This window comes from Nannobrachium achirus (assembly GCF_963921795.1).
Source record: "Nannobrachium achirus genome assembly, chromosome: 10".
Taxonomy (NCBI): Eukaryota; Metazoa; Chordata; class Actinopteri; order Myctophiformes; family Myctophidae; genus Nannobrachium; species Nannobrachium achirus.
In genome coordinates this window covers 30,327,342-30,352,031 of record NC_137819.1, presented here as the reverse complement: position 1 = coordinate 30,352,031, position 24,690 = coordinate 30,327,342, and the positions used below count along the sequence as shown (strand labels likewise).

Here is a 24,690-nt window from a genome sequence, read left to right as displayed (position 1 = left end):
CTCCTCAGAAGGCGTTCCATTCCTTGTGCCACGTGTCTTTACACATCAGCGTCTTAAGTGTCCACATTAGTCCAGTCCTGGCATCATGTTTGATACAGTTGCAACAAGAAGCAGTGTTCCTCTCCTGCTTACCTATTAGGTGACAGGAGATCAAGGAGGGGAGCAGCAGAGCTCGGAGCCTGTAGTGCCACTGGAAGCCGAGGAAGCACAGATGACTACTGAGCATGTAAATGTCACTCAAGCTCACATCCTGGCATGTGCTTTTCAGTTTGGGCTCTCAGTCTTTGATACATCATACAGTGGTTTAAGGGCAGGTTGGAGCTAAGCTAAGGTCAGTCAGTGGCCACCTTTGGGTTAGGTACTTTCAAGTACCATCACTGTAGGAGGTTGCATAGATTGAAGAAACGGAAGCATATAAATTAGGGGTGGACAACCACTTATCTTTGACCTGTTTTGGGTTATTGGGTTAATCAAAAACACCTGTGATTAACCATTATTGCTTGATAATCATAAAACGTGTCTCCCCAGATAGTCAGAATGTATCTTACCTTTATTTGATATGAAATTGTTAATAATGAGTAATTCTTTCTTGGGGGTTATTATTAACTTATTGTTCTATTTTTGTATTCTATTTCTGAGCCTATAATTAGACATACTGTAAAAGCATTGGTGATTTTCACTGTCTGGCACTGGATGATCATGCTAACCGTGGAAAACTTGGATATTGTGCCCCCGCAAATGTTGCACACACCTGAATTCTTAACGAAACAGCTGTTATTACTCATTACCTTCAGCTGCATTTATGACACATTTAAAATGAATGTCTGCTGTGTAAAAAGGTCCATTCGGCAAAAAAAACAGTTTTCAGCATGTTATACATCTGTATGCTTCGAGCCGTAAACTTTGAGCTCTAATTGGTTACTGTAATTAGTAGACTTTGAGTTGCTGGACCAAGTGTGGTTGAGGGGAAATTGGATCAGCATAATCAGAATGCATTTTGCAATTAAAATGTACCTGACATCAAACGTATGAAAATCCCCATTTCATATTCACAATGGGGTGTAACATGGAGAGGGAGGCCTGGCTTGTCATCCCTGCTCGAGCTGCTGATAATAGCAGGCCCTTGTTATGCTAAAACACAGGTGGATTAGACTGTCACTCTGTCTCAGTATTAATACAATTGGTGGAATAATGTTACCTAACCATTAATCTCTCTGTGAGTGGGCCAGTGGATTTAATCAGTGGTATATGAGAGGGTGTGCTTTACCGTAATTATTGGCATGACAGTAAAGCCATCAGGACCTCGGCCCTGTATCGTGCCAATAATGATAGTAAAGCGCACACTCTTACTATTCCATTTGGTATAGTTGATTTACATCAATTTACAGAAACTGTGTAATGTGTAATACTTTGTTCTCAAGCGTTTATACTTTCAATTCATATTATCATCAGTTGTGGTTTGTATTACATTGTATGAATGAGCAAGGTTAGTGTCAGTGTAATTATGCTAATTATGCTGGCACTGATACAGGAAAGCATCCTTCTTCACACTTTTTTTTTTTGTATTATTTGTTTGATTCTATTTTTCTATTTGTTATTCTGTTATTGAAGATATTATTGAAGCCATTGAGACCTGGAACGCATCCGTGTGTCACTCTAGATTTGAACCACTTTAACCATTCTTTTATGCTTTAACTATTAAGAAATAACAGATATACAGTGCCACGCTGTGAGCTTGTATATTTGCTATTTTTTGAAAAATCTTGAACATTTTTGCAAATCTTTAAAGCGAACATTTGTAACTCAAATCTTTCTGAAAACCTCTAAATCTAAAGAAAAGCCATGTTAAGTGACTGCTGACTGTGCCCTTCCTGGTGTCAGGGGGAGTGCAGGCTCCAGCTGGAGGCCCAGCGGATCAGCTTGTCTCAGATCCACGCTGCCCAGCTAGAGCTGCTCCAGGAGCAGGCTGATGCCCACACACACACCCTGGATCTGGAGCTGCAGCGCGCAAAAGAGCACGGCGGTCTGGGTGAGGAAAACCTACTTAATACACACAGCATATGATATTAACTCTTGAGAGTGTGCAAACGTAACCAAATGGACCCATACAGGTTTTACTGTTTTACAGAGGACTGCTATGTAGTGTGGTAGGATGGGTTTGCGCGCGCGTGTGTGTGTGTGTGTGTGTGTGTGTGTGTGTGTGTGTGTGTGTGTGTGTGTGTGTGTGTGTGTGTGTGTGTGTGTGTGTGTGTGTGTGTGTGTGTGTGTGTGTGTGTGTGTGTGTGTGTGTGTGTGTGTGTGTGTGTGTGTGTGTGTGTGTGTGTGTGTGTGTGTGTGTGTGTGTGTGTGTGTGTGTGTGTGTGTGTGTGTGTGTGTGTGTGTGTGTGTGTGTGTGTGTGTGTGTGTGTGGGGCCTGGCATTGATTACTTATGAGCTGTATTTTGTATCCATCCATTTGTACAGTAATGATCTGGCTTAGATGCTATGCTCTGAAAATATATACTGTATTTTTTTAAATTGGCTAGCACGTTCAACATAGTTTTTGTCACAAACTATTAATTAATGTTATAACCTGTGCATCATCTATGCTCAGTAATTAACCATTCTGTGTACTGTATATAACTTTGGTTCCACTTTATTTTTCTTAGACGTGCCAAAATTCTCCAAATACCAGAACGTGGTGCAAGCTGTGTCGGAAGAATGCAAGCAGCTGCTTCTGGTAATATTGACCACCAAGTCACGACGTGTACAGTGTTGTATTTCATTGACATACAGTGACATACAAAACTACATTGTACTGCATGTTACATTGACCAAATGATCACATCTCTAAATTGAGGCCAATTAAGTCAAGGATATTATGACATTTAACTCGTCCTACTCGGTTGTCATAAAATATTGAATGAAATGTACACACCATGATGTTGGAACTACGTTTTCACTGCGAAAGAAAGCCTGAGACATTAACCATATCAATAGTTTGGATGTGAAATTATTGCCAGCGATTTACCTATTGTTTATTCGTCACTCCCCCCGGCTGTGTGTTGAAAAATGTATTTGTGTAACTTTTTTTTCCTCTTCCGCCAGTCCCTTGGAAAGCACTTTGGCAAAGAGTTGTTGGAATCTGTCCATCAGGTTGAAGTGAAGGACTGGTCAGCCTCTCCAGTGGAGGGGGAAATACCCACCAATTTCACCGCTGCCTTACTGGAAGCCAGAGGTAACTGCAGCATACTGGATAAAATGTGTATATATATATACAGTATATTTATAAGAACCAGTGGTGGAAATTCTGGAAAAAGTACATAATGTTTTACTTAAGTAAAAGTAGCAATACATAGCGCCAAAACTGAAGGCTGTCTTACCCAATTCAGAGTTAACCCTGCTCACAAGTAATTGTGAGCTTGTAGATGTTATTGACAAAAATGCCCAAAAATACAAAATGTATCAAAAAATAAGTAATAAATAGAATAATTAGCTACGGACATAATTGATAGTTGCATCCTTATATGCTATATGATTGAGTTATATACGTTACTTGGGGGTTCCTTGTAGAAACAGATAGCTTAACATGAATGTCACACTCCTTCAAGTCCACTGTGACTTTGTTCCTTTTTAGAACTGTACAGGGACCTCCAGCAGGTGAAGGAGAGAATTGAGCAGGAACATGGCCGTCTGTCACAGCTCCAGGCGCTGCTAAGGGCTGATGGAAACAAGGTGAGCCTTTACATAGATAGCATCACTGTAAGGGAGAAACCTAATAACTCTTTAAAGTTTTTCATAAATTCATGCCTTATTTTCTACTTCATCGTATGACAGTGTCATGCAAAAATAGACATTCTACCACTTTTTCTAGTCACGTGTTCAAATACTGGATTCTGATTGGCTAAATTCCGGAGGTTATGAGAGGACAACTGCCGCAAAGTTGTGTGTCCGAGATCAATGCGCCTCAGTGTACATCCGGGGACTTCAGGAGGTAGTCGGAACACTTTCCCCCAACCAACAAATGAAGGTCGCAGCGGTCCTATGTTTACTAACGTGCGTACTATCGTCGCCGATTTATTTGGATCCAATGCAATCCGCCAACTTTAAAGCCCCTTTTCTCTGAACCTATGCCTTTCTGGAAGCGAACAGCCTCTATTTACGGCCGGAACGGTGCTTTTAACTGACGTTAGCTTAGCTGTAAGCTAGACGCATGGATTAGTATGGAGTTGGCGCCATCTGTTGGTGAGTAGAAGATGTTGTTGGTGGAACTATCTGCTGTCTCGCGGAAGTTTTATAGGCAATAATGATTGTAACTTAAGATCCTTGCAAGTTACAACTATGTGTTTTCTTTCATGTATACGGGAAAAAGTGGTAGAAAAGCTATTTACCACTCGGGGTCGGACATTATGCTCTCATAATGTCCTGAGTGAGGGTGTTATCGGACTCGGCTGCGCCTCGTCCGATAACACCCTCACTGCGGACATTATGAGAGCATAATGTCCTCTCACTCGGGGTAAATTGCTTACCTCTACAACAGGGGTCTCAAACTCAATTTACCTTGGGGCCGCTGGAGGCAGAGTCTTGCTGAGGCAGGGCCACAGCCTCAGCGCACATGCACACGAGCGCCGCGTGTGCACGTGCACATGCACTAATAAAACAAATTAGTCTATGTGCACTAATTTGTTTCATTATTATACTGTAGTTTCATACCAGTATAACAACTACTGTATCTATCTCCCCATCAAAGAAATAAAAAAAAATAAAAATAAGAATTAAATCTTCTCAAATGTCTGACACAAAACAAGATGAACAAGGACCCTGGTGTAAACAAGTTGATTAACTTATAGAACATGTACTGTACTGTTCACTGTACTGTACTGTTTTGAGGTTCATATAAAACTCATTGGCCGCTCTAACATTACATTTTCATATGAAGGCAAAAATCATCATCTCGCGGGCCTCAAATGGCCCCCGGGCCGCCAGTTTGCGTCCCCTGCTCTACAAGCCCATAACGTGTCTTTTTGCAGTGTGTTGTGTGCTGGTATGGGCCCTTTAATGCTGTAAAGCTAACACCTTTTATACCATTGGTCTCCTAGATGACAGCATTGCAGACAGCATATGATGAACTGAGGAGTAGCAGGGAGAGCGAGATCTCCAGCCCAACTGTCCAACTGCAGATTGACAGTTCAAGCCCCTCCACACGCACAGGTAAATCTGGATTTAAACTATGGGGTGTTCCACTCTCATTCCCTTCTCACCAAGAATATAAACAAGATACAGTAAAGCCTTCATGTAAAGTTATTTTTGTTCAAAAGATGGATAATATGTAAAAAACTAAAAACAAATGAACAGAAAATTATTAACTGATCTTTACGTTAAATTATGGTAAGCAGATAAGATTATGTGATGCAAGACAGGGTCATGTTGCCTGCCTCCAGTAATTATACATTGTATTAACCGTGCAAGGCCCGAATTAATTTCTACTGGCCAAATTTTTTTTTTTTAAATCAGATGGTGTTGTAGGAGTCCTAATCACAGGAAAATGTAATGTTAAAACATTAATAATGTTTTTGTAAGGTTTTATTGCCATAAATCATAAATCATAAATCATGCTCCAATTTGCATTTTGGGGATATTTCTCACAATAATAACACATGTACATGTTCTAGACATTCTAATGATCACGAAAAACAATATTACAGGCATTTTACTTTACTTTTTGTGAGGAATAGCTTCAGTTAAAAAGTGAGATGTTGTTCGTCCAGACGCTGGAATTTCAACTTCTCTGGGAAGTGTGAATGTCAGCCTCTGTGGGGCGTATTTATATGCAAATATCGTGGCCAATGGCATTGTAATACTAAACAATAGGATTTAATGATGATGTTAATGTGAAAAAAGAACAAGAAAACTAATTATAACATTTTTTTAAAAATGATTTAAAAAACGTTGCCAAAAAGCAACGCTGGGCCTTGCAGGGTTTTTAATGTCAGTGCAGTGCCAGTCACATCCGTCTATCTGTCTGTCTGTTCTACAGCCATGTTAGAAGCATGATGCTGCATGATGTGCATTGTATTATTATGATCTAAGAATTGAAAATATATTTTCGGTGGCAAAAAGAAAACTCAGATTTTCAGGATAAATAGGACAGATTACGGATTCAGGAAAATTGCATAATTGACTGGACTGTCAGGACACTTGGTCACCCTTCATTCAATCTTGTCTTTGCATGGTTGCATGTAAGCTTCAGTGTCCAGACACTGCTACCTGTGGATTTCTTAAGAGTTTTGGTTATTAAGAAATCTGATCTGAAATCATGATCTGTTACGCACACTGCAATATATTTGACGTGTCAGGGAGTCTTTCACACTACACGAGTGTCTTTCTTGAAATGTCAAATTATCGTTGTGGTTTTCACTACGCGATTGATCGGCGATAAGGGATCACACATCGCAAGACATTTCACAGGATGTTTGGGTGTGCGCTGCTGGAAGTTTGTGTGAAACTGTTAAAACCAGAGAATAAAGTTGGAACGATACACTGAGGATTACGTTTCTGGCAGAGGTCAACAAGTCGATCCTCCTTTTATTATGTGTTACTGTGTTGTGCATTTCTTTTCTTTTTTTTTCTTTCGAGCCCTGTTTGTTTTGATGAACAACACAAACATGGACCCAAGGAAAGGTCGGCTGGTACTATATGAAACTGTTTTCCCCCAAGTGCCACTAGTCAAATCCTTCTCGTCTCTCATGGATTGCTTTTGTAGATGGAAGTGTTTGCCACAGCCTCAAATTGAAACAGTCAATATGCACTTAAATCTTTTAGTCACATCCAAAGGACAGACCATTGAGTCAAAATGTAAATGAACTCTGCTTACCTACCAATTGCTTTAGCTTTACTTTTAGAAGTTTTTTGGATAATTGCTTAACCACATTGGTTAAGCGTCCCTATTCTGGGCATGTCATAGTAGACGAATATTCTCTGAAAATAGCCGAACATTCTGCGAAAGCAACAAATTTGCAAGGTGTTGTGAGCTTGTGGATTGGCTATTTTCAGTGAAAAAAAAAGTATATACAGTGTGTGTGTGTGTGTGTGTGTGTGTGTGTGTGTGTGTGTGTGTGTGTGTGTGTGTGTGTGTGTGTGTGTGTGTGTGTGTGTGTGTGTGTGTGTGTGTGTGTGTGTGTGTGTGTGTGTGTGTGTGTGTGTGTGTGTATATATAATATATACGTGTCCAAACTTTTGACTGGTATACTGTAAGTACAGCCCCCCCAGGGACCTCGGACAAAGAAGAGCAGTATATAGAGAAGTATAATGGCCATATCATGCACAGTTTTTCTTTGCACCTCCAGGCAGCTGGAAAGGGAGCAATCGGATGGCAAATATAATTCACCTTCTGACTGAAACAAACTCTTTGCCTAAGCTAGGCACCTACTACCCAACCACCTTCTTCCTTGCACATATTTGCCAACATAACGTTTTACATTTAGTCTAGCACCTCACATTTCCCGGGTGTTTTTTTTTTTTTTTTTTGCCAGGTCTGGAGGAGCAGACAGAAGCATCGTCTAGCTCCCAGTCTGCTGACCTGGAGAGGCTAAAGGCTGAGATTCAGGAGAAGCAGATGCACCTGGAGGAAAGACACAGGCAGGAGATGGAGCATCTCAGAGCCTACTACCAGCAGCAGGCTGCAGAGACAGAGGAGCGCTATGCCACAGAGCTCATTATGATGGAACAGCGCCTCCAGGAGGCCACGGGCAGCCAAACTCAGCTGAGGTGAATCATGGGTCATATGGCCGCCAGTAATCCAAATGTCTGTCTTCCTATCAAGTCATGCGCTTTGAGCACTTTAGAACGCGGTTTCCCAGACAGTGGGGTCGAGACCCAGTTGTGGGTTGTGACCAATTTTTATGGTCGCCAGTACATTTCCGTTTCCTATATTTCATTACATTTTTTCAATGGATTTTAGTTTAAACAAACATCAATTCAATTCAAAACAATTCTAAAGAAATAATCAAAAGTATTTGATGAATATTATTTATTTCCATAAATACATTTAATAAAAGTTTAAGAAGTAGTTTGGGTCACGGGGAGACATACAGCTTGTCTTTTGGTTCACACAGGCTAAAAGGTGTGGAGAACCACTGCTTTAGAACATAATCTACAAAAATAAAGGAGTCATCCTTACATTAGCGTTTGAGACCACCGCACCTGCAACCAACCGTATACTAACGACAATTAACTCAAAACATAGCAGATCCAAAATCTCACAACGTGGATGTGTGAGCTTGTAGATTGGAGTGGTCAACTCTTATGTTATTGCTGCAGCATTGTGGGAGAGTCTGGAGGGGACCGGCAGTGCTTATCACTCCACTGTTAACCTGATAGCAGCACGTCGGGACATTCTAGAAGTTCTACAGCTAGTCGTGAACAGAGTCCATTTTGAGATGCCAAGACCTGTTACAATATTTAATTGCATCAGCTTAATTAAAGGGGGGGGGGGGGGGGGGGTCCATTCCTCCCACCATCTATCTCTACACCTGCATCTCTAAAGTGTTGATTCCATTTCCATATATTCTTTTACCTAGAATTAAGTAAATCTGACCATGAAATCAATTCCAAGAAAGGCATTAATCAGATTTGTTTGAGACCAAGATATTAAAGAATCTGAAATTCTGTCTCACTAATGTTATTTAGTAGCTCAGATTTGTTCACAGTAATCAGCTTCATTTTAAAAGCCATAACTCCATTTTTGTTATATAAAAGAATATGCCCACAACTGAGTAGGCAATTGATAATTTGATGAAAGGAAATAATAGTCAACAAATCCATTGTAGCTTGCGGAATCTAGCTGAAACTGGTTCCACCGACAGTAACTAATGAAATATTCAAAAGGTGTTTAAAAGCATTACTCGAGTCCTGTTGCTGGCCCACTAACCTATAAGATTAGGGTTTCAGATAGAAAGTGTAAACATTGAATAAGACATGAATGAATGGATCTCTTAATGATGAAACATACAGTCCATTCATTGAAATGAAGGTGTTTCAGAAGGAAAGTTACATTGAGATTATACCATACAGCAATGAATAAGACAGATTTTACTCACATCAATTCATTTATTGAATGTATTGAATGCATGCAGTTATTTGAGAAGACAATGCCTTCAAGCCTAAACCTGTTATTTCGCTCTTTATCCTTTCATTTGAAATCACTAACCAAAATTGAAAATATTCCATTTACGCAGAGGAATTTATTCATGCCACTGATTTTATAGATTAAATATGGACACCTCTTGATGCTCCCTCCTCAGTCCTCACACATATTTAATTAGTTTATTATATATTATTTTAATACGTTCTCAAAACAAGGATCCATTTATGTGTTTCTCACAAACTGAGATCCTACTGCCCTCTGCTGTTTGATTTTGTAAACATATTCACCACTACTGTAGTTCTCAGTCCCAACTCCTAGGATGCTAAATTAAGTTACAATGCCAGTACTTGAATCATACATTTTGAAAAGCTTTGTCAAGGATTCGAATGAAGTAATATGGTGCTCATTTGATATTAATATAGTACTGTTTGCATATCATTATATTAGACATATGATAATAATCTGTCTACCTATACCTGTTATGTTTTCATAACCAAATTAACTCCTTTATACTTTGTTGACGGTGTTCCTCCATGGGTTCATATGCTACATGATCACCCTCTTTTTTCCCTCTACACCAAATGTCTCAACCAAAAATAGTATATTTACAATCTCACAATGCACGTAGATCGGCTATTTTTACATAATGTTTGCCTATTGTGACATGCCCAGAATTGGGGTGCTAGGGTTCATGTGCTTAAGTAGCTGTATGATCTTAATTTTAACTTTAGAGCACCCAACCAGACCAAAGTGGCTTGAACCAGCTGACCAAGCCATCCTTTGAGTTAAAATCATTGGTCAGTGTCATCATTTTAGTGACCCTATCATGGGGTCACCAATCAGTAGGGTTCATTCTCCAGGGAGGAATGTCCTGTGCTATATACTGTAGGTTTTCAGCAAATTCCATTGCAATGGGCTTAACACGTTATGGAAATCAGCTCACAGATGCTAAGATAATACTAATATTACAAATAATATTAATAATTTTAGTATGAATAAGAATTTAGTACCGAAACAAATAAATCAAAACAAACTTGATGATCGGAGGGCAGGGCAGACTTGCAGTACATTATTTTTAAGATGCAGTTTATGCTTCCTTATAATTATTTCAACTCGCCTACAATACAACCGTTTTATTCCCTTCCTAATTTGTCTTTCAGCTTGTCCGGCGTTGGCCAGTCCAGCTCTGAGAGGACAGAAGAGGATGCAGAAGAACTAATGGTAGGGGTGCTACTACTCACTGGACTAATCATCACCTCCCCCTCCAGTCTGAAATATATACCGTATATACAGTATACTTTAAAACACTGTGACAGTAAGTGAGAGGGGGGGGGGGGGGATACTTTCAGCCTCTAGGCTACAACCTGCCCTATATCCCTGCCGTTCCTCTAGAGGCCCAGTTCGTTCCATATCTCATGGGACGGGCTAAAAGGGTTAGGGAGGTTGCGTAACCTTGCAGTGTGGCGTGCTGCTGATGAACCAGGCATACATGCTCTTGTCTCGGCACCGCATGAAAGGACGTTTATGTCTCACGTGACTAAGCAAGCCCCCACACCCGCTACATTTTTAAAGTCATCTCATTCACCATTACTTCAGTTACCGTCCTCTCTCTCTCTCTCTCTCTCTCTCTCTCTCTCTCTCTCTCTCTCTCTCTCTCTCTCTGTGTGTGCGGACTGCGGATGCGTGTCCATTGTGTCCAACCTCCTAACGTCTAAGAAGTAGTGAGTGTCTTTGGCTCTTTATGCAGAAAGGAAGGCATTAAAGAGAAATGTTGAAATGGGAGAGAGAGAGAGAGAGAGAGAGAGAGAGAGAGATTGATAATGGAAAAATGGATGCTATCAATGCAGGATCGGCACTAAAGGAAAGCGGTGCTGTCGAGGCTGACGATAAACAGACAACACAGGGATTCATAACTAGACAGACTGCTACTGTATTTGTGGAATAGTGTGGCTCCAGTATGATGGGAAACATCTCTATCCCTTGATCAGCGTAGGAGGGTGGACAGAACAAACTTGAGTATGTATTTATGGTAAAAGGCGTTGGGGAATACAGTATATTGAGAACCACTAAAGATCTGTTCCTTATCTTGGTATCTTGTAATCACTGCACTTGTTTATTTTTCCTTCTTTTGTCTTACTGTTTATCTTTTTGGGACTTCATCTCCATACTTATCCAGTAATCAAACCCGCTATCTTGTATCTCTCCTCTGGTCCCTTTCTATCTCTCTATCTGTTAATCTCTAATGTTCTTACTTTTTTTTGTTTTCTTCTGTGTCCATACAGCGACTGGTTGAGGCAGAGGTTATTTTAGAGGAAGGCTCGGATCCTGAGCTACAGCGCAGCAGGTCTCCGGGCCTGACGGCACAGCTGCAAACCCTGAAGAAAGCACTCCACCACAAGTATGTCCTGGAGGTGGCCGCACTCAAGGAGCAGCACAGCGCCGAACTCAGGAGACTGACGGCGGAGAGGAGAGATGCTAAGGAGCCTGCAGGAGAGACAGAGGAGAGGGAAGCATTTACCCAGGTTGAGCAAGACCTCGCCGACATCGACGGGGCGGGCCGCCACAGTGAAGGCCCCAGAGCCGAGGAACAAGTCGCCCTGAAACAAACCGGTGATAGAGTGGAGAGGGAGGTTGCAAAGGTATGTGACCACATTGTCTATGGATACCGTAGTATTAATCACAGCGATTGTTTATGGAGGGGAAAAGTTAATCTTTTGAATGTATTGATTTTCCTGTCTAATGATGAAACGGCTGTAACTCAGGAGGTAGAGCAGATTGGCCAATGGTCCATGGGTTGGCCTCCAATTATTCGGTCGGTGTCAGCTTGCCACCATTGGTGTCGGTGTGTGAATGTGCGAGGTGAGGACGCTGGCGTCAACTGTTCGCCGCTTCACCTCCCAATGTATGAATGAATGAACCATTGTAAAGCGCTTTGAGCACTTGGAAAAGCGCTATAAAAATACAATTTATTATTATAATGATGATTCTTCTCTCATTTTGTAACAAGTCACTCAACGGAGTACTGACACACCGGGCAACATATTATAACTTAGCTGCTATCCAGAAGCTGCCTCACTAACATCACAAAATCTGACAAAAGACATTTGCTGTAGTTATTGTGTCCGTTTCCAATTTCTATTGGGCAGATTTTTCCCTATAAACCACTCTTATATCTGTCACCAAATATGTCACTTTGAACTTCCTTGCAGGCCATAGTTCAGATGTCAGTGGAGTTTGCCCAGCAGACTGAGCTGGCTCGTCTGAGCAAGCACACCTCCCAGACCACCTCATCCATGCAGACACAGGAGGAAGAGGAAGAAAGGCAGGAAAGGAAGGAGGAAGAACGGGTCCCCAAAGTCTATCCATCACCGGCGGAAGGGGAGACGGAGAGATTGGAAAAGGAGCTGAGAGAAAGGACCGCCGAGCTACAGCGGTTGAAGGAGCAGCTGTGGAAAACTGAGCAGGTCAGTACAACTGACTGGCCTGATAGAATGTGGTTACTCTTGACAGAAGCCATGCATGCTCTGAATAAATATCTTGGCAATCTTATCAGTTATTTGTTAGAATACTCTCTTCTTAAAGGGCTAGTGACCTCTAAAAGTATGGTGCATAAATCTGAAATCAATACACACTCAGTTAAAAAGAACATTGCACTCTTGCGTTGACTTGTGCAAATAAGTCAAAGTACAAATGTCTTCATTTTCATCCAGGAATATTCATACTTTAGAGAAGTCTCAAATTGTCTTGTTAGCTGAATCTAAATCACTCTTTTAGTAATCTTTTCGTTTTAACATGTCTTGAAGACCTAACCCCAGAGTCAGCCAGCCTTATCAGTAACCATTTATTGCACGAGTAGGCATTAGGTGCATGATAGCTGTGGCTGTCACCTTCAATGTTCTTGATGGAATAAGACTGAGTCCAAAGCACTCATACATAGGATGCTAATCCACTAATGTTCAAAGCGACTTGGAAAGAAAGGTCTTGAACAGTACAATTAATTCGCATATAGTGCGTAGCTGTCCCTGCCATTAGTTGACATGGGAGTGTCATGTAGTAATGTGATAAAGAGGAATACCTTACACCTGAAAGATCCATATGTGGTATTCCTAGATAGTTTAGAGTTCCACAGAGACTACTTTGGAAAATAGTTACAGTGATTATTATGGCACTGGGCATAATTTTCATTGTAATAAATGGCATACCTTTCCCGTTTAACAACTGTTGGCACTATGATACAGTATACTGTACATTGTACTATAGTCTAGTAACTAGACTATATTTTGTCACACAGTCGAGCATGATGTTCACATAATCTGTTCATTCATATAGAATAATAATCATTCAGAATTCATTCATCATTCCACATCAGTGGAGCCGGTACAGATTAGTATATATCTTGATGACATTGCAGGTTTAACTCCTTCTAATTCTGTACACCTCATAGTCTCCTTCAACTATTTTTTATCTCAGTGATGTTATAGCTGTTAAAGAGGGTAGAATTAGAGTTGGGTCGAATGAATGAGCTAAATATTTCGATGTGACTCTTTAGGTAGTACATATATTTGAGAATAATAAATAATGCATTTGGCCAGTTAAGGTGAAACATGATTAACTCTTATTGTCCATATAATGTTGATTACGTTTTTATCCTCAGGGTATATGAAGAAATGTTCAGTTCAGTTCAGCATTGTTATGCATAGTGTAACACACAAGTGCAAAATGGAAACACAAAGCATATTTATATGACTACGATTAAATTAATACAGTTCGGTTTGAACTGAGAAATAACAGTGAACAGTGAGAAGAAATATATGTGTCAGTCCCAATCAAACAGACCGTTTCATCAGATCTAAATGAAACAATGATTTGAGTGAAACAACTGTAGTACCAGAGGGTGTCTGCACCATTTGACTGTATAGATAGTCGTCTGCACGCTACACACAGTGTCATGTGTTGGTGAATGAATTGATATTCATCAGGAAAGGGCAGCATTTCTGCTTTCTCACCAAAAGAGAGCGCTACATGCCCTACAAGTCCTATTGACTCGAGTGCACCTGTTGCCATAGCGCCACAAAGATACTAGTGTCTCCCTCCACAACATCTCTGAGGGAGTTGAAAGTGTGTATGTGCAGAGTGTTTGCTCGTGATTGTGTGTGCGTACCTCGCCTTTACTCTTTTAAATCCATTTTTACTAATGGTCAGGAATAAATCCAAACGTCACTCGCTGCCTGGCGCTTTCAGGAGCCTCGAACAAGTGTAGCCTTTCCAATGACCGGGCTGCTGTCTGTGTTCTCTCTGCTGCCTGTCCAGGCTTTGCAGGAGAGGGAAAAGGACAAGCGAGGAGCTGGACAAGAGAAGGACAAGGAGGAACCAGAAATAAAGGACGTCCATGGAAGGAGAGATCCGGCCGAAGTTGGAGGAGACTCCTCTAGCCTGGATGTAATCACCACTGAAAGGTACGGGAAGGGGTAACCTCCTACTGTCATAGATACATGAAATCAGGGGTCTTCAATGTTTTCAGGCCAAGGACCCCTTAGTTGAGAGAGAGATGATGCAGGGACCCCACAACCTTTTCAGAGATTCCATATAGTTTAATTGTTTGACAGCACAATCATTATTTTTTTTTAAACATATTTTATTCAAAGAGACAGGTTTGGTTTGGATTCATGTCAATTTGTTTTTTCAGATGCGTATTTAACCACTTGAACCGTCAATACTTAACTTGACCTTTCACTCTGTACTTGGTGCTCTTTTTCCCCTCAACACCAAACGCCCTTGCTGAAAATAGCCGATCTACTGCGAGGCGTTGTGAGCTTGTAGATCTGCTATTTTTGGCTAAAGTTCTCATATTATGGACGATAGGATTCAAGTGGTTAATATAAAAAAGGAGAACGTCTTTATAACACAAAGATTTGGAGGCCCCCCTGTAGTAACTCTGAGGACCCCCTAGAGGTCCTGGACCCCCTGTTGAAGACCCCTGCATTAAATAACACCATTTGATTACAGGCAATGATTGATTGGCAGACTGATGGATTGAATTTCTCTGAATACTTGGATTGGTCCATAGACTCTATACTCAACGATGCATGCACCAAAACTATATGCAGACTTGAGACTTGGGGCCTCAACTGGCACTACAGAGCCTATAGCCTGCACATACATATGTGTGTATTAATTACATTATTGGCACGCATAGCAAGTTTGTTTCTTGTTTCAGAATAAGCTTTACTGTCACAAGTGAAAAAAGTGGGTGAATTTTGATTTTGTGCATAGTTCCATCGTATTATTTCCATAGAAAAAAGAGTGGGGGGGGGGGGTCATTCAAAGAAAAACAAACACATTATCTACATACTGTATTTACACATACAGTAGATCATTTTCCAGTTTGATGTTATCAATTCCAGACAGATCCCCAAACCTTTTGTTTTGGGGAGCGTTCGTTCTGTTTATTCAATCTCCTCTTGTGTGTTGACTGGTGAGGCGCTCCTAGCGAGACCCAACAATAGCTGGGATGTCTGCTGTTCTTGGCCATTCTACATGCAACACCTTTGCGCGACGGAGCATAAATTAGGCTTCAGCTGATGGTTCTTTTGTTCCCGGCCTGCGCGTGCATACTGGTTCTTATCAGTGTGACGTCTGGAAATGCGTCTATAGCCATGAGCACAATTAGACAATTGAAAACACCTGCCAAACCATTCATCCTGGCAACTGCTCCTATAAGGCGCACCTCCATCTCCACCCACAGAAGTCTTAATTGAATGAGTTCACAAAATACTGATAAACAGCTTAAAATTGGGAAACTTTAAGAATTAGGCTTCCTCACTCCCAATGCCTGTATGCAATTTAAAATCTATTGGTCAACCTGTTGAGGACAGTCAGAAGGACATAGGTTTCCTCACCATTTTATTAGTTAACATCGGTTAAAGGTAGATTAAGTATAGATAGTGTGTATAGTGTGTGTTCAGTAACAGGAATCCCCATGTCTCTACAGCTCTTAATTTAACAGAAAATGCATTTTCAGGTCGAGACACCAATTTTATCCAGTCAAGATAGAGAACTCTGACAGGACAGATCAATCAAGTGATGTTGGAAGTGATGACACAAAGAAATGAGCAGACAAAAGTGGAACTGGGAGGACTACAAAATGAAGCTGATAAACTCTCCTGATTGGCTGATATTTTGCAACCCACCTGTATATTTTGTTCATTAACGAGCTGGGAGACACCTGTTACGGAAAAACAAACACTCTATATAGCAATCATTACTACCAGTAAGACGCTTAAGGGCGAGGTCGCGCAGGAATTCATTTACAAGTGCGATTTGAGTTGCTGTTGGTTGTTAAAGTTGGGCAAAATGTGGACAAAATATGACTGACGTCTGACATCATAGATGTCTTATGTTATAGACCACATGAGACTCACTCAATATGTCCATATATGGGCATTCCAAGCTATGGGCTTAATATTGAGGACATCAGGGATCTCCATAAGGGACAAGGACGGAATGTGATGTCACAACGATGTGATGTCATAGGTCAGCTATAGGCATTGAGGCGTTACTGACAAGATATGGACAAGGTGTGATGGTTTTCATAGGTAATTGCATCTCATTGCGACCGTAGTGCTTTAACCTTTTAACAAAAAGCTTTCTGTTAAAATATCACTTATATCAAATGCAGAGGACAAACCTCCAAGGGGATCACTAATGTGCAGCTATCTACAAATTCTACATGAACTATTACTATAGAAAATACTGCACTCAATGACATCCCTACATCTTGTGTTATGTAGTACCTCTGCCTTCCCTGTACAGTACATAGATCATCTTCTCTTTGACTGTTCGCTGTACGTAGCGCTGCAGTCCTCCCAACGGTCGGGACTCGGGACTCACCTCTTCGATTTCCCTCGTGTCTTCTTAGAAACCAGCTGCGTAAGGCGTACGAGAGGCTTCGCCAGGTGCTGATTGAAGTCCTGAAGACCACAGCGGCAGCGGAGGAGACCATTGGCCTCCACGTGGACACTCTGAGAAAGGCTTCAGGTGAAGGGCCTCCGCAGGCCTCCTCACAGCCAGCCACCTGGCCAAGGCCTGCAGGCAAGTCACAGTAGGCTTGGAATACAATAAACCCATGGCAGAGAAAACTTTTGAAAATCTGTGCAAATCTTGTCATATATATTTTTCAAAGCAAACTTTTGTAACTCAAATCTCTGCTTCTGGGGGGACCCTGGAACAACATGTTTTGAGATGGGGGTCCGCGGCCAAATACATGTAATTTTGTGGGTCCTTGACATGAAAAGGTTTGAGAATCACTTGATTTAGAAGACATCTATAGATAGAATCGGGACCTATAAGACTTGCACAAATTTTCAAGATTTTTCAAAAATAGCAGATCTACTAGCTCGCAGCGCGGCACTCGGTGCCGTGCTGTGAGCTTGTATATCTGCTATTTTTCATTAGCTAAAGCATAAAATAATGGTTAAAGCTGCTCAAGTCTAACACGAAACAGATGTGTTCCAGGTCTTAATGGGTTAAATTTATAATTGTGTGTGTGTGTGTGTGTGTGTGTGTGTGTGTGTGTGTGTGTGTGTGTGTGTGTGTGTGTGTGTGTGTGTGTGTGTGTGTGTGTGTGTGTGTGTGTGTGTGTGTGTGTGTGAGATACACACATTGTATAAATTTAATACAGTTAATATATTGAGACATAAACTATGTTTATTCTTTAAGAAAGAATGAGCAATTTGATTGCTCAAACTTTTAAGGGTCTCATCAAGACCAGTACTGGTCTATAAAATGGTGTCTACTTTTTCCATTTGTCTTTGGCTAACAATTATATACAATATACTGTATTGCACAATTAAATGGGGGGGATTTAGGGAAGATCTTAGGGAAAAAGGTTAACCAAACTGTAGCTTGGAAAATTCGTCATGTGTTGAGAGAACAAGATAATCATAGGGATGGGGCACAGGAAGGAAATACACATTTTTGTCTGTCCTGTATTAATTTATTTGGGTAGTTTTAGCTGTCATGAGAGACGGTGTAAATCTTTCCTGTAATCATCACAATAAACAGAAATGAACCTACAAAACATGTTTACATACTCACTCACTACATGGAGTTCCCCTGGCTCTACAATATTGATATTGATATTGATTGCCACATATGAAGAAAGTGCTAAAAAATAAACAATCATGTAAGATGAGAATGAAAATACTTGTAATAACGCATGTAGGCATTAACATAATTCAATTACTGTACCAGTCTCTAGTGCCTTGTGTTACACTGACAGTATATTGACTCAATTCAACCATTCATGATAGCGCCACTACACTACTTTACCAGCAGTAAATACAGATACTCTGTATTATGGTCGTTCTCCTGTCATGTCAAATTTAACCACTTTCAACCAGTTGTCCCTATTTTGGGTATGTCATTATGGGGTTTATTCATTTATTGTAAAATAGAAATAAAAGAAAATATTGAAAGCTCACAAAGTGATGCATTGTGAGCTGCTATTCTTCATATGACAAAAGTAGCGCAGTTAAGTGGTTAAGTAACGTTACTAACATTTCATACACAGTGGAAGTCAATGTGGAGTTAATGTGGTTGGCTGGTCTGTACACAAATGATGCAACATGGTTGTCTGTGTGTATCTTAATATTACAAAAGAGTAAGTGATCTACTTCCGGGTCATGTATCGCTAACTTAAATACCAAACCACTTGGCCAATATGTACTACATATGTACTAAATATAGCTTAAAAATTCAAACACCCATGTCACCTTTGCAAGATGTCGTTTCCAAACCTCTGTATACAGTTGTATTCGTTATTACCCTCATATTTTGCCTCTGTATAAAATAGTCCGCCGGTCAAATATGTCCGACCGGAAACGTGCGCTGCGGCACACACAGGTTTTTTTATTATTATTTTTTACTTCTTTTTTTTTTTTTTTTTTTTTTTCTAACTAGATGTGAGCGGCCCAAAGGGCCGCGACCCTCTAGTTATATACAACAACCCACTTGAATCACCAGCCTTAGTTTGAGGGTCTAATTAAAAGAGCTGAGTCAGAGCAAACCAGTGTCATACTCACTGTGTTTCTGGAACACCTTGTAGGAATTGTAAATGATTTCAAGTGGTTCCAGGAATACATTTGCCGTCTCCAAGGGAAATAGCACTCATGTAACATTCATTCTATTCAATGTTTTACGATGATCCAAAGGACTCAAAGTTTATAATGTCACGTTCTCACAAAGGCCATGGCATGACACACTCTCAGCCAGAAAGCAACATTTAAATCTGTGAACCCATTTGGTTGTTTTATTATTGGTATTTTGTCCTGAGGTTATCATTAATGTGTCAATACTTTAAATGTGGAAAGCAAATTCAGTATGAGAATGAGACGCTATGAACTTCAAATAAAATACAAATCTAGAGTATAGAAACATTAGTTTATTTTGGCCATAATATTGCCACTGGAAACTATTTGTTTCCTTGTACTGTTTGTTACTGATTGATTACATGTTCATACAGTATGGTCTTCACTGAACATGTTTTCATTTTGTTTTCCCTACAGTGCCCCCTACTGTAGATAGATTTCCACATACAATAGTGTGAGTTATCGTACCTATTTCATAGGTATTATACAGTAGACAGTAGATTATACAGTAAAACATCTAATTTGATTGCTGTGATCCATTTCAAAGTTAATGTGTGTTCTTATATCAAAATGCAATATAATCAAATCTGCAGTATAAAATTATATATTTTTTAAATATTTTCTTGAGTTCATCGGCAGGTCACATGATCAGATGAATAAATAAAATTGGGTTATATATAGGCCTACAGTGTACTACCTTAGGGGCATTGCCATATGTACTTCTTACACATACAGTAGTCTGTATACCACTCCATGGCCTACACCCTCATCATATACTGTAAGCACTGCGTGCTTACTATTCTGTTAATTAAGCTCTGTCTAATGAATATGAGCCCAAGTTGAGCCATCTGCTAATGTTTTCTTATAAACTTGTATTAACTCGTTCATGTGTAAAATACATTTTGAATCTGTCTTAACAAGTCACAGGACATTGACAGTTTTGTCACAGAATCCACACTTTTATATTACTTTATTGGCTGACATGGCATTTGGCTAGTCTTATTGAATAATGGCTTAAAGGTAAAATATTGAACCAACCAGTTTGTGTCCCCTATAGTGTTGCACAAGTGCAACTACCAATACCAATACGACTAATATACCACTAATTGACCACTAAGTGAATGGCAATAATCACATACAATATACTTGAAACATATTAGTTTCTCCTGTTAAACCTTCTGTGTGGTTCACAGGTCCTCCCACAGACGCCGGCCAGGTCAGTGAGGTGGGCGCGGATGACGTCAGCGCGTGGTCTGGAGAGACTGACGAGGGCCTGGAGGTGTCCCAGCAGATCACAGAGAGCCTGCTGCTGCTGGCGGCTGAGGGCCAGCTGGAGAATGAGGACTACCTGATGGGGATCAGCACCCGCCTCCAGGTAGCACTGGAGAGGATGCTGGTGGCCATCACCCAGACCACCAACCAGGTAGGAGGACACTTTTTTTTTGTTAGCGGTACACAGTATCTCTAAAGTCATGTCATCACCATGGATCTGTCCCATTTCCCATATTCCCTCCTGATTGGCTACGATTGCCTTCTAAAGTTTGTGTATGCGACCTGACGGTCTCTTATCTCCCGATTAGGGAGTCTTACTGGTACGCTTAGCCTCGGAGACCCAGATTTTAGCTACGTAAATTTGAGAAGCGTTTTCTTTTATAACAAATACAAATATATATATTTGTTTGTATTTAAAAAAAAATTATAATAATAAAAAAAAAAATACAGTAAATCGATTATTTCATTCAAATTGATATTTTTCATAATCTGTTAGATCTGTTGCACTCCTACTCTCCTATCCCACTCTCTGGGCTCTTTGCATTCTCCTCTCTACCTCTGTAATTGTACCTTGGTCCCCTCTACCCTATAATAGTACCGCTGTCCACTTAAGTCTTACTGAATATTACCTTACCTGTTGGTGGCTTAAGTGACCACTAGGTGAGGAAACGTAGGCTGCAAAGCACACATTTACAAATTCTGGTATTATAAAGCATCATTACAGTAGGTGACTTATTCCAATTGCTAGAAGAGTGTTAATGAGGCTGAAACTTTGATGAATGTATAGGCAATATTTTGGTCAAGGACATTCAGCCTGAAAAAGGTACTTGACCTATACATTGCCTATTAAATAGTTTCTTTATTGAGGAAGTGCAGACATTGTGCCGGTGTCCTTGACTAAAGTATACATGTCTACTAGTACTCCACCAACGCACCTGTCACAAATATTTTATTCATTTATTCAGGTGATATTTTTTATGATTAAAGCCATACTGTGTAAGTTGCCCAACTAGTGGTCATTAGCCCTATAGCAAACCGCGGTCGCGTCCGCGTCTTTCGTCCGTTTTTCGTACCTTCAGACCCCCGCGTCTGCCTCCACCTCGCTGAGATCTATCTTTTAAGGGGTCCCTTGTTCCTGTGCGTTCAGTAATTCCAGAGATACGGACTCCTTCACCCTGCCTGGTAGGCGAAATTACCTAGAGAAGGGATGGTACAAACGGGCGACAACAAATATGGCTGCCATAGCGACCCCACTTCAAGATGCGCTGTGATTGGCCGGCAGTTGTATAACCCTCGCTGTGATTGGCCGGTAGTGTGATGACGCAATTTTGGCGCGAGATCCGGTCCACGGCAAGGATCTCAGTTTACATATAGAGAAGGCTTTACAGGCTGAAATTCACGGCGCGGATCTTCTAAAACTTTTGTGATTTAATAGTTAGGAGAATTTTAAGATTTGTTTTATAAAAAAAGTTACATAGTACAACTTTAAGGACGAGATAGGAAAAACTGTAGAATGCAATATGAATATTTGGAGTGGTGGCAGCAGTGTTGGAAACAGCTTATTAACTCATACCCTGCCAAACCCGAGGAACCCGAGAATTTCGCGATGTCCCTCCCTGCCACGCCCGAGGAACCCGAGAATTTCCGCCATTTTGAAAAAAAAAAAAAAGTTTTTCAAAAAAAATTTTTTTTCAAAAAATGTTTTGGGACCCCAAAAACGTTAGTAGGCATGATAGCGATCGCGAAATTGCTTGTTTAACCCCCATACAACCCCCATACAACTCAGGTAGCAGACCTCCAAGCTCACAACAGTGTAAAACATAATGGCTGCTATCTCATGAATGCCTGAACGGATTTCCATTCGGATTTTTTTGTTTGAAAGCTGTGAGCAATGTGGACACACGTGGTGCATTATCTAGGCATGGGTGTGCATGATCTGTGCACTATGAATTACATGGAAGTCTATGGAGACGAATGGCAGTTAAAGAGTACGAAGGTATTGTTAAATGGCAGCATATGAGTTAATGGCTTAGTAGCTGTTAAAGAGAAACATTGTTGTGGTATCAGAAATGCAAACATGTATTGAGCAATTCCTAGAAAGTTAGTCATACTTTTATCAGAACTTCATGGAGTACTGATGACAACAAAAGTATATCCTCGTTTGCCACCTAATATGTGCTCACATTCCTTGTGCACAGTCCCATGACTTTGATGCACCTGTACGCTTGTACCTAGAAGTCACAATTGGCAGAAAGCGCCAGTGACAACGCATGCAGGCCTTGTTGCACCCCTCCCCCCTATGGATTTTCAAGTCTGTTCACAAAGGGATAAATGGGGATGAGACTGCAGAATTTAGCTGGAAACAGAGTTGGCCTGTGTAGAATTCATGCACAATAGAGCTGTTCGCATTCCCATGGTTGCCTATAGATACAAGCAGTATTTGCATGGGGGCTTTTGTCTGTCTATCCAGACAGCCTATCGTGATTCAGCTGGGCATGAACAGCCCCACCCCCGCTTTCTAGTATGTATACACACAGTGTGTGTCCTGTGTCCAATGTCAGCCCAGAAAGATAGGCCTACTTAAACCAGGCCAGTGAATGTGTGAAGTTAGTGTGTATACTTACTTTACTTTACTGTAGCTGATCCACAAGCACACAACGCGTTGCAGCATGACACATTGTGAGCTTGTAGATCAGATTTTGTCTATTTATGGTTCACAATGCCTACATGCAACTAAATAAATCAGGCATTATGTAATAGATGGCGCTGTGCATCTTCCCTTTGGCTTCCTTTCAAGCATTATTCACGCTTACATGGGCTTTATCTTGGCCATCTAAAAATAGATTAAAATACATTTTCTTTGTGTGTGTGTGTGTGTGTGTGTGTGTGTGTGTGTGTGTGTGTGTGTGTGTGTGTGTGTGTGTGTGTGTGTGTGTGTGTGTGTGTGTGTGTGTGTGTGTGTGTGACTGTGCCATTTGTTCTATTAAATTTGCAATGTTGCACCCTTTCTTCTTTAACAACATCATTTTAACATACTTACCAATGTCAGATCATGGAACAGAGCATACTTAAGCTACAGTACATCACATGTAGCCCATGTTAATCTTTTGTTATACAGCAATGCATTTTTAAAACAACAATCATAGGGCGTCAAATTGCAGTCTTGTGTGATGTAACTTCTTCTTTGAGTTCCAGCCTTGTGCTGCATGAAAAAGAATGAAGAAAGGTTACGCACGTGTAACATTATCTTGCTGTGACAGAAGTGTGTGTGTGTGTGTGTGTGTGTGTGTGTGTGTGTGTGTGTGTGTGTGTGTGTGTGTGTGTGTGTGTGTGTGTGTGTGTGTGTGTGTGTGTGTGTGTGTTGTGTGTGGGTGAATGCGAACGTTTTAGCCATCAGACCAACAAAAGTCAGCTTAGTGTTCTCTGAAGCAACGGAGAAGTATCAGGTTGTCTGAGGATAATCTTCTATCAATAAAGAACATTTTTATAACATTTTACAAGGGAAGTACGGTAACATGTCGTACACTACTACATTTGTCCCTCCACAATTACAGTGCAATAAAGTGAGGTCTTGTGACCAGCACATCTTTAAGTGGTTTGTTTATTAATGGATCCAGTGCTCATTTGTCATGTCAGTGGAGAACGTGATCACTTTATCCTGCCTGTGAAATGCCGGTGAGAAAAGCTACTGCTGTAATGAGCCGGTCAGGAATGTTAATTATCTTTGTTTGGCCGATGTTGTCAATTATTCGCTCGGGGCGAAAGGTGATCGTTCTCCCCCGTTGTAACCTAGTGAGACACTGAGATCGCTCGTGTGCGATAAGTTTGATGGTTGACAAGCCACACAAGACCTTAGGAGGAGGTCTAGACTGAGGAAGCCTGTCACAACCTTATTAATCTTTCTGCTCATCTGCACCTACAGCATGCGGAATACAAATCCGGTCAGACAAGCTCTCGTGGAATAGGTGTAGCCGTGTGTGTGTGTGTGTATGTGTGTGTGTCTACCTGTATGTAAAGAGAAGGAGTGTGTATTGTACTTGCAAATCTACCTGCTCCACTTGCCCTGAGGGCTGAAGCCACGCCTGCTTCCCTCCCCTATTTCACGGAACAGTATTCTGCACTATCCTTATTGATACAGGAAGTAAA

General features: G+C 40.8%; 1 protein-coding gene across 4 annotated transcripts in view; it reads left to right on the top strand.

The window, feature by feature from the left end:
- Positions 1–24,690, top strand: part of akap9 (A kinase (PRKA) anchor protein 9) — a 102,043-nt gene that overhangs the window by 27,557 nt on the left and 49,796 nt on the right. For 2 of the 4 annotated variants that reach the window (XM_080734457.1, XM_080734456.1), the window contains exons 9-21: positions 140–226; positions 1,882–2,029; positions 2,649–2,719; positions 3,088–3,217; positions 3,617–3,714; positions 5,079–5,190; positions 7,512–7,746; positions 10,285–10,345; positions 11,407–11,763; positions 12,334–12,588; positions 14,435–14,580; positions 17,043–17,215; positions 20,466–20,695. In XM_080734457.1, the coding sequence (XP_080590583.1) occupies positions 140–226; positions 1,882–2,029; positions 2,649–2,719; positions 3,088–3,217; positions 3,617–3,714; positions 5,079–5,190; positions 7,512–7,746; positions 10,285–10,345; positions 11,407–11,763; positions 12,334–12,588; positions 14,435–14,580; positions 17,043–17,215; positions 20,466–20,695 (2,103 nt within the window). The remainder of the gene's footprint in view (positions 1–139; positions 227–1,881; positions 2,030–2,648; positions 2,720–3,087; positions 3,218–3,616; positions 3,715–5,078; positions 5,191–7,511; positions 7,747–10,284; positions 10,346–11,406; positions 11,764–12,333; positions 12,589–14,434; positions 14,581–17,042; positions 17,216–20,465; positions 20,696–24,690) is intronic. The other 2 variants (XM_080734458.1, XM_080734459.1) reach the window with 2 other exon arrangements.